This window comes from Bufo gargarizans, chromosome 2, assembly GCF_014858855.1.
Source record: "Bufo gargarizans isolate SCDJY-AF-19 chromosome 2, ASM1485885v1, whole genome shotgun sequence".
NCBI lineage: Eukaryota > Metazoa > Chordata > Amphibia > Anura > Bufonidae > Bufo > Bufo gargarizans.
The window spans coordinates 310353056-310371824 of NC_058081.1; the positions used below are offsets into that span (position 1 = coordinate 310353056).

Here is an 18769-nt window from a genome sequence, read left to right on the forward strand (position 1 = left end):
CAATTGCTACTGCAGTCATTCTTCCCCCATTCAGTTATATTGATTATCAGCAGCACATCCCTGATCACACCGGGAGACGTGATGCCAATAATTGGGCATCTTTCATCCTAATTAAATATGCCCATCAGCTGACAAACAAACAGTTACTTGTTCATTGGCTGATCAGCTGCATGTTGTTTAATAACACCATCTCCTGTATATAATTATATATGTACAGCTGGTATAAGGTATATATCCCCTTTGTATATAGTCATATGGACCATCCTGTTATAACCTGGGTAGCTCCTGTATATAATTATATATGTACAGCTGGTATAACCTGGGTATCTTCTGTATATAATTATATATGTACAGCTGGTATAAGTTATACATCTTCTTGTATATAGTGATATGGACCATGCTGGTATAACCTGGGCATCTCCTGTATATAATTATATATGTACTGCTGGTATAAGTTATACATTTTCTTGTATATAGTCATATGGACCATGCTGGTATAACTTCGGTATCTCCCGTATATAATTATATATGTACAGCTGGCATAAGGTATATATCTCCTTGTAAATAGTGATATGGAGCATGCTGGTATAACCTGGGCATCTCCTGTATATAATTGATATATGTACAGCTGGTATAAGTTATATATCTTCTTGTATATAGTGATATGGACTATGCTGGTATAACCTGGACATGGACATCTCCTGTATATAATTATATATGTACAGCTGTTATAAGTTATACATCTTATGGTATATAGTGATCTGGACCATGCTGGTATAACCTGGGTATCTCCCATATATAATTATATATGTACAGCTGGCATAAGCTATATATCTTCTTGTATATAGTCATATGGACCATGCTGGTATAACCTGGGCATCTCCTGTATATAAATATATATGAACTGCTGGTATAAGTTATACATTTTCTTGTATATAGTCATATGGACCATGCTGGTATGACCTGGGCACTTCCTGTATATAATTATGTATGTACAGCTGGTAAAAGTTATACATCTTGTTGTATATAGTGATATGGACCATGCTCGTATAACCTGGGCATCTCCTGTATATAATTATGCATGTATTGCTGGTATAAGTTATACATCTTATTGTATATAGTGATATGGATGACCATAACCTGAGCATCTCCTGTATAATACAGGAGATACCCAGGTTATACCAGCAAGGTCCATATCAGTACAAGAAGATGTATAACCAGCAGTACATATATAATTATATACAGGAGATGCCCAGGTTATACCAGCATGGTCCATATCATTATAAGAAGAGGTTAAACTTATACCAGCTGTACATACCAATATAGGCATACTAACTTTTATCAGCACTTGTTAGTGATCAGTCACGCTGTAGGATGGCTCCACCTCCTCCCTGTTGTTACCGCGTTGCTGAGTCCTCTTCCGGCTGGACAAAGGAGGAGGCGGCAGCAGCTGGGCCCGCTTTAAGCCCCACACAGAACGTCCTGATACAAATGTCAGGACATTGTAAAGCGCAGCTTAACTACTTATATTATAGGATACCCATATTACTATTGGCAGGCCTTAAAAAGCAAGGTCAATGCAAGGAAACGCAACTATGTTGCATACCAGATTTAGTCCCGTACTATGATTTAAGAATGGAAAACAGCATAATCCACTAGTTTCATACGAGGTTTCCAAGGTCCAAGTGCAGGCTTCTCCTGGGATGCTTCCCTGATGATTTCGGTGTTGGTCCTGGTGGAGATCATAGTGGATTGTGACAGATCAGTCATAGAGTCTGTGAAAATGCAAATCATGATGCCAGTATGACAGAGCCGTCCTCCATTTACAGGACCTCATGGTGATTATCATTAATGAGTAATCAGTTGAGAAAATGTGGACTTGGTTAAATAACCTGAGCAACTTCCTTCTACAACATAAAGCAATGTTTTTAATTAGTCTCTGTTACCTGGTTAATTGACTTTTCATTGTGAACATTTTACGGTGAACTGTACGTGCCCGTTTTTACAGCAGCCGTTCTTTTGTCTGGAAATGTTTTCTGATAAACATGAAATGATAGACTTGTTATATAGCAGTTCCTAAATTGATTTACTCTTTTTCACTTGAATTATCTCTAGAAAGAGCATAGAGACAAAAACATGGATGTCACATTTTAGATTATGACACATTCAATTTCTTATATTTATTAATTTTGCCATCAGCTAATCTTATATTATTAAAGGGAGTCTGTCGGCAAATTTACACATATCAAGTCCTTTGCCGCTATTCCTCTGTAGTTGCCGAAAACAGTTTCAAAACTGGCAGCCCTCAGTGGTCATTGTACTTCATATGCCTTGGCCCAGCAGTGGCATGCAATGATGTTCGCTGGTGCAGGATTTCACTTACTGCCTTTCATATCCCTGGGCCCAGTGGTGATGTACAGTGAGGTTCCTTGGCGCTGGGTTTCAGAGAGAAATAGTCAGTGATGTAAGTAAGACAGTGGGATGTCTTCGAGCAAGAAAGGGGAGAGGATATCAACAGCTAGCCCCGGAGATCATGGGCACTTACACGCTCATCAAAGTACATTTTAGGACATCCGTAGCACAGACAAGGCTATGATTTTGAAACTGTTTATGACAAGTACAGAGCAATAGCGTCGGGTTAAAATGTGTAAATTTGCTGACAGACTCCCTTTAAGGATCCTCCCATGCAGTGGCGTACATAGAGAAGTAAAGGCCCCATAGCAAAGATCAAACCAGGCCCCCCACACAGGACAGAAGGGTTTCTGCCTAAACCCTTTTCAATGACCCTTGGGCCATTTTTCCACTCCTTCATTTTCCTGACCAAGTTTTCACCTCCAGTAGAAAAGGAAATAATCCCAACTAAGACTGAGCCCCCTCTTTCCCTGGGCCCCATAGCAGTTGCATGGTCTGCCGCTATGGTAGCTACTCCCCTGCTCCCATGTGGATTTTAAAACCTCATTTTAAACTCTATTGTCATTGAGACTAAGACAGTTCAATTGGAAATTATTTTGTGAGGCTATGTCGGGGCGGACTGGGAACTTAAAGCGGCCCTGAAAAAAAAATACTAAAAGTGGCCCTGTTTTGTAGTTTGGTCCAAATTGATGGAAGGCAGGACCAGCAATACAATAGTGTGGCACATTATCCCATCCCAACAGAGCCAAATACCACAGTCCTTTACAAAATACTGCCAGCAACACATCCCCAAAAAACTTCCACTGGCCGGCCGTGAGGAGGGCCCAGGCAGCCCCCTGGGTATCGGCCCACCAGGAAATTTCCCTGTTAGGGCTTTGGCCAATCCGCCCCTAGGCTATGTTGTCCATTCATTGCATTTCCGGCACTCATGCTAGCTCCAGAGACCATGCTGCCACCCACCATCAGATGTGGTCAGCGCGATCTTGCTATATCCAAGAAAACAAATGCTCCTGATGTCATGCTGTGAAGTGACAAGAGTGCAGAAACGCGTCAAGCAAAGTTTAGCTAGCAACTAATGGTGCACTTTGTGTACACTAGCTAGCCTAGACTTTGAAAGGCAGCAAACGTATGGTACGCTGTGTGTTCCTTACTGACAGCAGAGAGCACAGCTCTGATCCATAATGAGCAGTCCGTTGATTTAACCTAATTTAACCTAGCGCTTTGCAGTTAACGCGTTCCAGGAGGACGGTCCAGTCGGTCATTAGTCTGTTCTTGCCAGTGAGCATCTGCAGCCCGGTCTGAGTAAAGCACCAAACTGAGCCGAGTTTGAAGAGAGTCACTGCTCATAGCAGGCGGCAAATTAATGAGGAGACCTTACATAACCAGGTCTTCTTCTTAGCTCACTTGCCTCGTCTGTCACTCCTGCACTGAAACACAGTAGGGTATCTATTCAGTTCTAATGTAGATCTGAAATAAACACATTTTTGTTTTATTGTAATAGTTTTTTTCAATCAGTTAAATTACAGTTAGTTTGGAACTGAATACCAGTATTATTGGGCATCAGTAATGGTCCTGTTCGGTTACAGCCACACAGTCAGGTTTCCTGATGCAGTTTTGGAAGGCAAATTCTGGAGTGGATAAAAAAAGTTGAGAAAGTATTAAGGACAGACACGACTTCTGCTGTTTTTTTTTTTTGTTTTGTTTTTTTATTCAGTCCAGGTATTGGCATCAAACTGCATTAAGATACCGGACTGTGTGGCTGTATCCTTACATTGCCAGACCTTAAGGCAGGGCGAGCACCAATCCACAATAAACTCACATCAGCCTAATAAACTGGCTGATGCAAAAACTATGGGGGAGGAATAATTGCTACCGCAGTCATTTCTTGCACTTCAGTTGTATTGATTATTGACAGTACATCCCGAATTACACAGGGCGAAGAGCTGCCAATAATCGGGCATCTTTCACTCTGACTGAAGGATGCAATCAGCCAACAAGCCAGTGCTTGCTCGTTTATTGGCTGATCACCTGCACAATTATACGGCCCAGGTAACAGCAATTAGTCTTCCTATAAACACTTGTTCCCAATAATTTACCTTAAAATTGGATGGTGTTGGCGTTCATACATAAGCACAAGACGGTCTTCCCCATGTGTCTTAAAGGGAACCAGTCACCATGAAAAATCAATCTGTAGACAGCATGTTATAGAGCAGGAGGAGCTGAGCAGATTATGATATATAGTTTTTTAAGAAAAGATTTACAAGACTGTAATACAGAGAGCATAATGGGAAGATACAGTGAAAAAATTCAGTGACTATCTCTAGTTACAGTTGGGATGTCTGTTCTGGAGAATAAGTTGCAGTTGTAGACAAGGGCATAGCTAAAGGCTCATGGGTCCTGATGCAAGAGTTCAGCTTGGGCCCCCCTTCCGTCAGTGTTTTGTGGCGAGGGAAGCACATAGCCTTAGTGTTGCCTGAAATTGAAATGGGCTCTCTCAGACTCCTGGGCCCGGTAGCAACTACTACCTCTGCATCCCCCTATAGCTACACCCCTGGTTGAAGAAAATGAAATGCTGTGCAGACCACGAGTCTTTATTCTCCATTGTATAGTAAAAACCATAACACTTCCCATTACCTGATTTTTTTTTTCTTCTGTATAAGGGTCCATTCACACATCCGTAAGTGTTTTGTGAATCCGCAAATAGTGGATCCGCAAAACACTGACACCGGCCATGTGCACCTGGGAGGCACAATAATAGAAAATGCCTGTTCTTGTCTGCTATTGCGAGAATAGGACATGTTCTATTTTTTTGCAGGGCCGCGGAACGGAAGTGCGGATGCTGTCCGCATGTTTTCCGGCCCCATTGAAAATGAATAGGTCTGCACCCATTCCGCCTAATTGCAGAACGGATACGGACCATTCACACGGATATGTGAATGGACCCTTAGGTGCTTTGTGTTTTTTCTTTTTCTTTCTGGTTAGGAAGTTTTATGTCCTTACTTTTTTTCTGATGTTTGCCATTGCAGTGTCCTTAGCATCTAGCACGGTTGGTTTGGCTGGACAGGTCGTTCACACAGAAAGTACAGAAGTGGTGCTGTCTGCTGACCCCATAGTAGGATTTGGAATACAACTTCAGGGCAGTGTATTTGCTACAGAGACCTTGTCTTCTCCGCCTTTAATTTCCTATATTGATGTTGACAGCCCGGCTGAAAGGTGAGCTAACAAATATTTAAGTGGCCAATAAAATGATTATTCTCTATTTTAAAGCATCATTAATTCCAGGTTGGTGTATATATGAAAAGGATTTCCATACTTAATAGAACACTAGGTTCAATAAACCCAAACTGATTGACAGATGAGTACAGAGGAAGAAGGACCCTGCCGGTGAGGTCTTACAAACCATCTACATATGGCTTGTTTTCTAAGTGTGTCCAGTGAATGGTGATGGGCTTCTTGAAAGAACCCAAAATAGAAAGCCATGTTAATAGGGCTGATCAGGATTATGATATTAAAGGGTTTGGCCCATCTCACACATTGGTGGCATATGCTACCAATGTCAGGTAGGTGCAGGTCCCACCTTTTGTACCCAGACCCATCTGTAGAACAGAGCCCCCAAAGCCAAGAAGGGCATACCGCACATGTGCAGCTTACTCTCCATTCACTTCTATGGAAGTTCTGAAAACAGCAGAACGAATGTGCTCAGCTATTTCTGGAACTCTCATATAAGTGAATGGAGGGTGGATAGGTGATAGATAGTGTTGATTAAGCACCAAAGTGCTCGGGTGCTCTGCCCAAACACATCGGTATGCTTGTGTGCTCTACCAAGCACCCGAACACAATAGAAGTCAATGGGAGAACCCCAGGCACCCCCTGCTCGGAAGAGAAGAGGGTGTCTGGTTCACAACAAAAGGTTCGAAATTTGATTGGAAACCCTATCAAAATGGTTTGGAAACAGCATTAAGAGGATAGCTGGATGCGTCTTGGACTCCTTTATCTACAACATACAATAGACAACCACACAAGGGCTATATGCTAAAAGCCAGGTATCTGCAAGCCATCAATCTATCCATGAGACAGATAACCGGCTTAGTCAGCATACCTTAAAATGGCAGCCTTCTGCACTATGAGACATTCCAAACCAGCTCTCATCTGACTGAGAGCCAGTAAGCCTTAAAGTTACTTCAGATCTGTTGGATGGCTTGGGTGGACCTGTGCACCTAGATCAATATCATTAGGGTGATTGTCCTAACATAATATTCAATCACCTTTCTATACAGTTTTGTCATGTAAAAACAAATTTGCATAAACATGGGCATATGGGAAAGACATGTAAATGAGCAAAATCTGCCTTGTTTTTCAGCTGAAAAACCATTTGCATGGAAAATTCACGATCTACACTACTCATGAACAGTGCCATCTATTGGTTTTATAGTCTTATGACAAGACTATTAGTCTCCCATTGACTTTTATTGTATTAAATTGTACTCGAGTACCTGCAGTATTCGGCCGAGCACTCCAATGTGCTGAGCATAGCGATGCTCGAGCCGAACAGCAGTTTGGCTGAGCATGCTCGCTCAACACTAGTGATAGCAATATGCCAACCATGTGTGAGATGAGCCAACCCCTTTAATGGCCTATTGGACTCCCTGTACCCCTGCTGATCAGCTGTTACCTTCTAATTTATATACTTATTATACATTATCACTTTATCATTCCTTGATGACACCTTAAAGGGAGTCTGTCACCTCCATATGGCCATATACAGTGCTTACATAGCTCTGTAGCACACCTATACAGGATTGTAACGGTACAAAGGTACTGTTACAATCCTGTATAGGTGTGCTACAGAGCCATGTAAGCGCTGTATATGGCCATATGGAGGTGACAGGCTCCCTTTAATTCCTTCAGTTTCCTCTGAGCTAGTTTTTGATACATGAGGCCAATAAGCAGTGGCATGCCTAGCATAGAGGCAGACCACATGACTACTACAGGGCTCAACTACTACTTCTCTTCCCAACGTGAAAACACTGCATTTTCATGCAGCTTCCACTGGAGGGAACTCAGTGCAAAGAGATGTTTACAGCTTCCATTACAGACAATAGTAACTGTATAAATTCTTATGAAGCGAGCTCCCCTAGTAGTATATTATTAAAATATTATGTGAAGGGAAGCAGGAAACGTAGTTCTGGATGTGGGAGAGTTATCACTATATTTATTCCAGTTGTCTGGTATAAATACATTAATAAATAATGTGGTTAGAATGAGCATTTATGAAGCATCCGTTCTTTGTTGTCTGACATAGAAGTCAGATAAAATGGGTGAGGCCGAGTGTGACTTTTCCTACATTTTTTTAAATTTAAATTTCTTACACTTTAAAAAAAAATTACATTTATCAGAATTCTGGGGCATCCTGCTTTTCTTTCCACATTGCCTGGGAATGATTGACGTACAGGTACTGGGAAAATGGTTGGGGCAGGGGACCCATATTAAGTTTTGCTATGGTGCCATATGAGATCGGAGTACACCCTTGCCTACGGTATTCCTTATTTGATGCAAGTGCTTTGTGGATACTTATTTTTTTCATGTTAATTAATACCTGATTGCGGCATGTATACAGAGAATGCAATGCTCATTTCTAACATTCTAGAAAAACGAAATCTGTATATCCCCTGGGTTTTGTGGGTTACCGCTTCAAAGCAAGGGGAACCTTACTCTTTACAGTGTAGGTGTATACACTGAGGACTATTAATATTCATGCAGTGACTGAAGTTGCCTGCAGTGTGAAATTGCCAGGTTGGACTGCTTTTATTGCACACATCCAGGCTCTTTTCCCACTCGCTGGAGCCTTTGCTTTCCCCAAATGATCATGTGAATGGGCACGGCGCAGCTCACTCTCTTTCTTCTGTTTGAGCAAAAAAAAATCTTTTTTTTCGGACAGCAAATTTATCAAAGCTTTTTTGTTTGTAATACTTTTCTTGGCTCCTAATAAATTATGCAGGATCATTCACTCTGCGTGCAGCACATAATGAAATTTCTGTCCTGACAATAAAATATCATGTTCTTGATCTGGTACGAGAAGATTAACAAGTTCCAGAGGCTTTATCATGCAGGCTTTTCCATCGGGGGGCCGCAGGCTATATTAATTACAAATGAGAACATGCGCTGAAAGGGGCTGCCACATTGGGGACTCTAATATTCTCTGTGCCATTGGGGAACTTTCATCAGCCAGCACTATGTGTGAGCTCTGATCACATCCAAAGAAAATGCTAGTTTTGAATTATTAATTACCTCTTTGGGACATTTTACCGACATCTGAACCTCACAGGTTCCTTTCTACATAGATTTAGGGTGTTGTGGTTTTACCTTGCAGGGGGAATTCGCACAGGAGGTCCCTCTATACATTTCACTTCTGTTTCTATTCCTGTTGATGTACAAATTATTCCATGAATAAAAACTGTATCTCCTTGTAGATGTGGAGTGATACAGGTAGGAGATCGAGTCATGGCTATAAATGGGGTTCAGACAGAGGACAGCACCTTTGAAGAGGCCAATCAACTGCTAAGAGATGCAACCATTGCTGGGAAAGTCACCCTGGAAATAGAATTTGATGTTGCAGGTTAGTTCAGAAATTTTACTTGGCTATTAATGTATTTGATTAGAACTGAACATATCCTGGATGACAGACTTCCACCTACATTGGTCTTCTGTAAGCGGTTTATGTAGTATAGGCCACAGCATAGTCACTAATAAGGTACAGTACTGTAGGTGTGAGGTTATCTAGAGATTAGTAGAGGCTTTATACATGACAAGAAAGTCTCAATGATGTTTTTGTCTGATTACCGGCCAATATTTGCTTGGTTTAGAGTAGGTGGGCATAGCAGACATATGTATTGTGTATATTACAAAGAATGAAGACCAGCATTTCAAACGTTTAGTATGGAGGAAACTGTCCCTGCATCCACAAGTCAAAGCCCCAAAAAGGTGACATTTCATGTATTCTGATGACAGTTTCTTCTGTCCTGAAATGTAAAACCTCACTTCTTGTATGAGGTTAGTGGTAGACACTCCTTCGAGCTGAACATAGCTCCGCTCATTGTGGGACCATGAAATTTTCTGACTGATGGTATATTATATTGGTCTCCTTCCTCTCTAGAGTCTGTGATACCCAGCAGTGGGACATTCCATGTTAAACTACCAAAGAAACACAATGTGGAGCTTGGCATCACCATTAGCTGTAAGTATATGTGTTGACTATAGGTTCACATTCTAATCTCTCCAATCAATCTTTATGTATAAAATAGCCCATATAGACCATGCTAATTAGATATCAGTGGATACTTGCACTGGTGAGACCACATTATTTCAGGATGATTCTAAGGCTGTGTTCCCGTGAGGTTTTTGACACACATTTAATGTATACACATGATGTACACCAGGGGTGGACTTGGAATTTAAAGCAGCCCTGGGAAAAAACTAAAAGAGGCCCCATGTTGTAGGTGGGTCCAGATTGACAAAAAGTGCAGCAACATAAGTAGATTGGACCAACACAAGTAAATGGGACTAGCAATACTGTAGTGCAGCACATAATACCGCTCCTGCAGAATCAAATACCACAGTGCAGGACAAAATACTGCCGTCCCCTATGCAGTATTCAACTGTATCACAGTCCTGAGGACAGCGATACAGTTGAATGCAGGAGGGCACCTGCAGCTGCCATACAAATGCCTAAGTACTTTATGCTCCTAGCATTAAAGGGGTTTTCCGACATTTTTATACTGCTGACCTATCTTCTGGGTTGGTCATCAGTATGTGATTAGTGGGGGCTGAAACCTGGGACCCCCGACAATCAGCTGTTCGAGAAGGCACCGGCGCTCCTGTGAGCACTGCTGCCTTCTCGTTGCTTTTCCCAGGCCAGTGATGACACGTTCATGGGTCACGTGGCCTAGGAGCAGCTCAGCCCCATAGAAGTGAATGGGGCTGAGTGCAATACCAAGCACAGCTGCTATACAATTTACGACGCTGTACTTGGTAAGCTGCTAATTGGCAGCGGCACTCACAAGACTCCCAATGCCTTCTCAAAACAGCTGATCGGCAGGGATCCTGGGTGTCGGACCCCCACCGATCGATACTGATGACCCATCCATAGGGTAGAAATAGTAGTAATATAGAGTCGCACTTACCGATCTTGCGGTCATTCGGAATGCAGCAGCCTGCCTGGAGCCCTAGATCCATAAAGGCTCCTACATGTAGAGTCCAATAAGTGATAACGGAGGCAGCATGTCCGGTGAAAGAAATCCCTTTATTGGGAACTGCTTACATGCAAAAACGTATTAAAAGAGTTGCTACGTTTCGGCTAATACATAGCCTTTATCAAGCCTTTATAGGGTAGGTCATCAGTATAAAATGTTGGATAACCCTTTTAATTAATACTCAGAGCTCCAGATTATTATGTATCCAGCTTGCAGCCAAGAGGAGAGCTTGGGTGGCCCATTGGGCCTTGTCCTACTGGAAAATTTCCCTGTAGGGTCTACAGATAGTCCACCTCTTATGTATACATTGAATGGATGCCATACATCTGTCACCATAGGGTTCCACCGTAAAAAAAAACCTGAAAAACTTGTAATGTTTATGCTTTTTGCTGGACTTTGCAGGATGTAAAAGCATAGTGTACCACACTTTTCTATCCCTTTTTCCCCCAGCATATATGCCAAACAAGGGACAAAAACTTGATGTGAGCAGCTGATTCTATGAAAAACTAGATCCATAGATGAATGCATCATGACCTGTCCATAATTCAATAACCAACCAATCGATCACTCATTTTATGTACAATACATCTAGTGGAAATATTAATATATTAATATAGATGTTTAACTATTCGATACAGATGCTGAACACCCCCTTGGGGCCTTATGACACATTGCATGGATTAGCTAGAAACAAATGTTATATGAGGCAGTAATGGCATTGATTGAAAAGATCAAACTGCTGAATAAAAGACAATGGAAGGCACTTAAAGATGCATAGCGAAAAGCACAGTATGCGTAGGACAGGAACTGATGAATTATGGATGGGGTCAGCTGTGGGACATAGATATAGGCTGGAGAGCTTTAAGTTAAGTTACTACTGTCTCCTTTTCACTTAACGGACCAGCGATAATGTCAAGTGAGGAGCTATCGGGTTATTTCCCAGTGGGTATGGCAGGAAGCTGGCATGGCTAACAAGTCATTAAAGTCACTGGGCCAGCGCTGAGAGGCACGATGTAGCACAACAGCTTGTTGTTACAAACAGAGGCTGTCATTTTGATGAACAGATTTTTAATTTGGCGTACAAGCGCAGATGTATTCCGTGTTATTAGAGGCCCACATATGCTAACGGAGGCTCATATCACAACATTTGCTTCTGTTTGTAGATTCATTTCTGTATTAATGTCATGTTTCTTATAAATATAAGCAGAAGAAACACTTCCCAGCGACATGTACACGCTTATGGTATGGGTTTTGCAACAGTGTTTCTGAGTTCCTAATGATTAATATCATTAATAGGCTGCTTTTTATTCATGTTATTTTTATTTCTTTTATTAGCATGTGCTGATTTGTAATGTATTGAGGTGTATGGCACGGACGACTCTCATTTACATAACAGTGCTTGCATTTTCAGGAGTTTAATTCAGTTTTATTATCAAAGGGCATCTGCAGATTTGTCCTTATGACACTGGCTGACCAGTTACATGTGCGCTTGGCAGCTGAAGGCCTCTGTGTTGGTGCCATGTTCATATGTGCCCGCATTGCTGAGAACAATTAAGTTTTAATATATGCAAATGAGGGGCGTTGGAATTACTCCTAGAGGCTCTGCTCTCTCTGCAACTGTCACTCCCCCTACACTTGCATTGACTTTAGAGGAAGTCAGGGCCAGACGTTAGGACATTTTCACTGCCTGGCCCTGTCAATCAAAGTGCAGAGGGCGAGGCAGTTGCAGAGAGAGCAGAGCCTCTAGGTGTAATGGTAACACCCCTGTTGCTCATAGAGGCTCATTTGCATATATTTAAACATCATTTTTCTCAGCCATGCGGGCACATATGAACATGGTACCAACACAGATGCCTTCAAATGGCAAGTGCACATGCAGCAGATCAGCAGGTTTCCTAAGTACAAATCTGCTGACAGATGCCATTTAAAGGCTCAGAAAAGTGTTGTTAAGTTGCTCTACAGCATTAGCTTGTGGAATGAGTTTTACAGGTCATCATCCAGAAATACTAACAAAAGTATGCGCTAATGCTCCACCATACAGTATCTGCCATAGATGATTACAGTAGCCATTAAGTATATACCGGTAGACTGTGCTTTCAACATTTATTTTAAACATTATAACTACAAAAATATGTTTTATATCTCTTCCATATATATAATGTATAAGAGAGTAATCTTCCAGCCCCTACTCCATGGCCACGAGGCTCGTAAGTGTGCTACGCAAGTTGTACAATCTAAAGTGCGAAGTTGCCCATAGCAAGTAATTTGATTTCAGATTAGAATGGACAGCTGCCCCAGTTTTCGTTTTCACTCCAGAAGTCTCTGCCTGCCGCCCTTTTCCTTTTAGATGCACATAAACCCTTCTTTCTTACAACTTCTGAGATAAATCTACAAAATATGACCATTCTAGGAATAATCAGTGTCAAAACCTTACTCTGTTCTCTGTCTTCCAGCTCCATCCAGTAGGAAGACCGGCGATCCTCTGGTTATTTCAGATATAAAGAAAGGCAGTGTGGCCCATCGGTGAGTGTTATATTACAGAATGAATATTTCATAGCACTTTCTACAGCCCGTATGTGTTTATTCGCTATGGTGCTGGGATGATCATCTGAAAATCTTCTCTCCAAGAACCATGCATTGGATCTACTGTATATGTCATGTCCAGGCAGCAGAGATGAATAGGTGCCATAGAAAGAACCTACATAAATAAGCATCTTCTACATGTAGTGCTCCTTATCATCCTCACTCATGTACAACATATATTCAGGGTGGTTAACAACTCCTAAAAACACAGGCTGTAAAGCTAGGTCCTGTGTCTGTAATAAATATAGATTCTTCCATGATTTTTCTGCTGCTAGAGGAGCTTGTGAAGGTTATTATGGGTATCACACTCTATGTTAATGCTTCTGATGTTGATATGTGAGCAACATATCCCTTGTAGAACCCCAAACCTGGGGGTACTAAAAGTTTAAATAGTTTTAGATTATAATGTTATGTATTTTTAAATTTATTTGGCCGTATCTTCCAGTTAAAGATATGGATAGCAAGGGTTAACCGGGTAGGAGTGGGCTGGTCCTGCTTCTTGCCAGGAGGTGGGAGCTGCTGTCGAGAGACAGTATGGTGAGGAAGCACAAGTGAGAGCTCCTTCTCATGTTCCCAATTCTCCTGACAAAACAACTCAAACCTGGCTCAGATTAAACCTTGAGACACTAAACAGCAGACTGAACTGCTACAACCAGCATTAAAGACACTGCTGCAAGGTGAGGGATTACAGCCAAGACACCCATCACCAAGAACGTTACTATCATCCTACCTGCCTCCATAATCCTTACTGGTGCCAGAGAAGTTATGCACTTGAAATCTGCTGCTACTTAATGTGTTTGAAGTACTATGTTGCACTTAGTAAAATACTTTGTTGCATTTAATTCTGGCCTCATTCATTACTACATTTCCACGGCACCGATCCCCAGGGAGCAATGGCCTGAGGGAGAACACCGTGACAAAAAACTACTACTCCCAACCTCTACACCGGTTCTAAAGGAACATAGGCCCCCGTTTTAGTAATCTGCTGTTGCCCCAGCGCTCAGACCCCCGCCGCTCAGACACTTATCCCCTTTTCTGTTCTGCAGTTGTCTCACAAATAAATATTAATTTACTCCAGTAGTACACACAAAACAGAACGAGTTTTCAATTGGAATCATTTAACAAGTTCTTGACCAACGAAAATGTATATCATATATGCCTGTCAGTAGCTGCAATAGAAGTTCTGCCTCTTCTGCAACTGATCCTGATTCTGATGCCGGCAGTTAACCCATTCTGTGCTGTGATCAAACATGACTGCAGCACTGTACAAGGGAGGAAGCCCACTTGTAGGGGTGATTGCGGGTCCTAGTGGTATAATTGCCAAGGCTGGTGTCAATCTCAAAACAACCATGGACCAAGCAAAGGTCCACAACACTGTCTCACGTGTTTCATGCTTGTATGTCAACATATTATTACTAAGAAAAATGTAAAGTCAAAGTCCATATGTGAGAAAAAAAATATAGTTTATAGAAAAATTTACATGAAGCACATTTTTTTATGAAATAACCCTCACATATTTAGTATCCCTATGTGCCCAACAACCTGTTCTATATCTATACACATCGTTTAGGTCACTGAACAGGGTAAAGAAAACATGAAGGAATTGCGGGTTTATTTTGCTTGTACCCCAAAATAAAATACAAACTAAATGATAATGGTTGCATAGCCCAAAATATTAAAAATAGAACAGAATAGAACAATGTCAAATGAAAAATAAAAGAAATCCAGAATATAAAATAAAAAATACAATCCAGAATGTTAGGACAGAAATTTAAACATGGCCTGGGTTTGTACACCCCTTTTATATTGATGGCCTGTGCTGAGGACAGGCCAACAATATCTGATCAGCAAGGGTCCAACACCCTGAGACCATGCCGATCAGCTGTTTTAGAAGGAAATGGGTGCTGGAACTACACAGCTCCATCTACTCTATAGTGGACAAATCTTGTTATTGCAGCGCACTTTAATAGGAGCACTAGAAGCGGCTTCTCACTATGACTGAACACATTAGGTTTATTCTGAGGGATATTCACAGGGATATTCTGAGAGGGATTCAAAAGAACACCAGGGGTGCCATAAAAAGTATGTGATCATAATCTATACAAGCAAGCATATTTTAAATGATATCAATTGAAATTTGACGTTTTTCCTGATTTAACAGTCAAATTTAATCATATGACAATTGCTTTATATTATAAGAACAGAAAAGCGTTTTGTGATTATTTTTTTTTCTTTTTGCTCTAAGCTCTTGAGTTTTCACAGACCTTTTACTGAGAAATGAATCATTGGGTGAAACATATTTTACCTAGAAAAGCTCTGGTGACAGGGGGCTCCTTTTGCAGCCACATTTGCAATTCTAACAGTAATAATTTTTCACTGAGAGTTATTAAACTGCAGAAGTTACTGCTCAGTGGTATGTTAATACCAGATTTAGAGGGAACGTATATGAATAAAATGGAGTGCATGGGCAGTTGTATGATGGAGTACGTGAAAAAAAAAAAAAAACTGTCTAAATGATTGGTGTGCAGTTGGGAAGATTTATTTTCCCCTCCTTGAAAGGGCTTGTCTCTGAAATGAGAAAATGGATCTGCTTTTCCCCCTTCCCCCCAGAAATTGCGCTACTGCAGTCCGCGAGATGTGTCTGATACTACAGCTATCAGGCGAATGGGGCCAAGGTGCATTTTTCAGACACAGGCTATGGGCTAGAGGGATTTATTTCTTGAACTATAGCATATAGAACTATGGGGGTCATTAACTATAAAAAAAAATGCTGGGCGGAAAAGGGGACGGGCCGGCCGGTTTTAGGCTTTGAAAATTGTCTAAATTTAAGCCAGCAAGGAAATGGCCTTACATTTAGAATTGGAGGTGGATATGCCGATGTTATGTAGAGGCTGGCGCCTCTATGTAACTTCAGTGGATTCACCGCCAGTTAAAGGACTTATTAAAACTGGCGTCTGAAAATCCAGTCTTAATAATTACCCCTTATGTTCTTATATCTTAGTTCTTTCTTTTATTTTTTATATTTTTTTTGGGGGGGGGGGGGGGGGGCGTTATCCATCTAACACATTGAAATTACGTGAGGTGAACTTGATGAATTTTCTTTTAATATTATGTACATTAATAGCTATGACTTCATAAAAACAGCACAGGCACCCTGGAACTGGGGGATAAACTACTTGCCATAGACAACATCCGGCTGGACAATTGCTCCATGGAGGATGCAGTTCAGATATTACAGCAATGTGAAGATCTTGTTAAGCTGAAAATACGCAAAGATGAAGATAACTCAGGTGGGTGACAGGCCTTGCTTCATTCTGCTAGTGTAGTTTCTTGTGCAGAATTAGGCTAGGTTCACATCTTCAGCCAAATTGAGGTATTCTGTTCCAGCATAGGAATAGAATACCAGAATCACTGGATCCTGCATATGCTGGACACCAGCCAGATCCCGTCCAAAGGGGTCCGTTGGGTTTCTGGCCTGAATACGAGTTTTTTGTTGGACAATATGAAACTGCATGCAGTGGTATTTCATCCTTTTTTTGCCAGAATCTCCACCATAGATGTGACCCTAGCTTAAGATACATTTTTGATCTGTGGGATTGGGCACGAATATGAGTCTTTCGTCATCCAGTGTTATAAATCCCTACAGCACAATGTATCTGTGTGTGGCAATATTTCCTGACCAGCATGTAACAGGCACAGCTTTGGAAGTTTTTTATTACCGATTTCTATTTTGGACAACACAGGGGATGATGCCCACTAGGCTGTAATTTTCCGAGGAACCCCCCTGAAAAGGTAGAATTCAGAAAAAATTATGCATCTTTTAATGGTCCAGGTGCTGTCTACAATATTCATAAATAGGAGCATAAAACTGAACCTCAAAGGGAACCTGTCATCAACGTTATGCTGCCCATACTAACGGCAGAATAAAGTAGAGAGGTGAGTTGATTTCAGCGGTCGGTCATTTATAAGTTAAAAGTAAGTGGTTGCCGAGAATCAACATCACAACCATTGCAGACTGGGCCTGGAAAAGAGTCCCGGCCACCTGAGAAGAGTCCTGGTTACTCATGAATTCCTGCTCTCCTGCCCACCTGCTGATGGCTGACAGTCTTCTACCTAGTTTTCTCCCTTTCTCTCTAGGAGAGAACTGCCAATCATCAGCAGATGGGTCGGGGAGAGCAGAAGATTATGGATAACCAGGACTCTTCTCAGGTAGATTTGACTCTTCCCAAGGCCTGGGCTGCAATGATTATGATGCTGGTTCTCAGCAACCACTTACATTTAGCTCATGAGTAGCACACCGCTGAAATCAGCATTTCTGTCACTATTTTATGCTGCACTCAGTGAGATCAGCAGAAAGTTGAAGACAGGTTCCCTTTAAGGGCTCTTTCACACTTGCGGCAGGACGGATCCGGCAGGCTGGTCTCCCTGTCGGATCCGTCCTTCCGCTGTTTCGCCGAGCCGCCGGACCGCCGCTCCATCCCCATTGACTATAATGGGGACGGGGCCTGGCCTCCGGCGCAGCACGGCGAAAGTCGCCGGACTAAAAAGTCGGACATGCAGGACTTTTTAGTCCGGCGGCTTTCGCACCCGCGCGGAAAACTCGCTTGTGTGAAAAGGGGCCTTAAAAATTACCCAATAAAACATGGGAGTCCTTGCAGAGCATCATGTGGTACAGACAGACAGTTTGGGCAAAAATGATGGCAGAGCGAAATGCGACAAATTTATTAAGAGGTGTTTGTCTCTCAATAAATTTGTCACTTCTTGTGTGCACCATAAACTGAAATCTGCACCAGCTTTGGATTGGTGTAAATTTCATTTATAATTTACACCTGTTTTCTTACATAAATTATTGTAATTGTGTCAAGCTGTGGTGTCACTGTCCCCTTGTGCTTTTTAAAAAGTGGCGCAAGTGGCAGAGAATCATAAAAAGTTGGACATTTTTGTGAAAAATGCTGCACTACCAGAAATTTTAAATAACACCTGTAAAACTTATTGCGATTGAACTGAGACTGGTTGGTCAATGATCACATAACCAAGGTGGTGCACCCTTTATTTTGGGTTCTGCAGCAAGGTAAATCATGAGACAGGGTCACATTAATACTGGGTGGCATCTACCCTTGCTGCTATACAGGCTGGCACTCTGGCATGGTAGTGGTCATACAGATGCTGGATATCCTCCTGTGGTTGGTCATTCCAAGCTCTTTCAACTTGTCCCTTTGGTTCAGCCAAGGTGCTTGTTGACTGCTGTGCATGGGAGATCCATCGCCCCATCCAGTCTCAGACATTCTTTATGGGGAGAGATCTGGCTATAAATCTGACCAGAACCGCTGCTAGATACCCTAAGGAGCACATTGTGTATCTGTGGTAGTGCGTGGACAGAGGTGATCTTGTTGGAACACCATGTCTCCTAAGTCAAAAAAAGGCAAAAGGATTGGTTCCACAATGTCCTGGATATACCAAAGGCTGGTCAATGTTCCCTCCAAAAATACCAGACAGAAACGGCCATGGTAGCTAATGGTGCCCCA

At 41.9% G+C, this 18769-nt stretch overlaps 1 protein-coding gene across 12 annotated transcripts in view; it reads left to right on the plus strand.

The window, feature by feature from the left end:
* GRIP1 (glutamate receptor interacting protein 1) overlaps positions 1–18769 on the plus strand; it is a 522445-nt gene that overhangs the window by 481742 nt on the left and 21934 nt on the right. For all 12 annotated transcript variants that reach the window (XM_044280469.1, XM_044280476.1, XM_044280465.1 and 9 more), the window contains 5 exons: positions 5439–5625; positions 8883–9028; positions 9566–9646; positions 13115–13184; positions 16389–16534. In XM_044280469.1, the coding sequence (XP_044136404.1) occupies positions 5439–5625; positions 8883–9028; positions 9566–9646; positions 13115–13184; positions 16389–16534 (630 nt within the window). The remainder of the gene's footprint in view (positions 1–5438; positions 5626–8882; positions 9029–9565; positions 9647–13114; positions 13185–16388; positions 16535–18769) is intronic.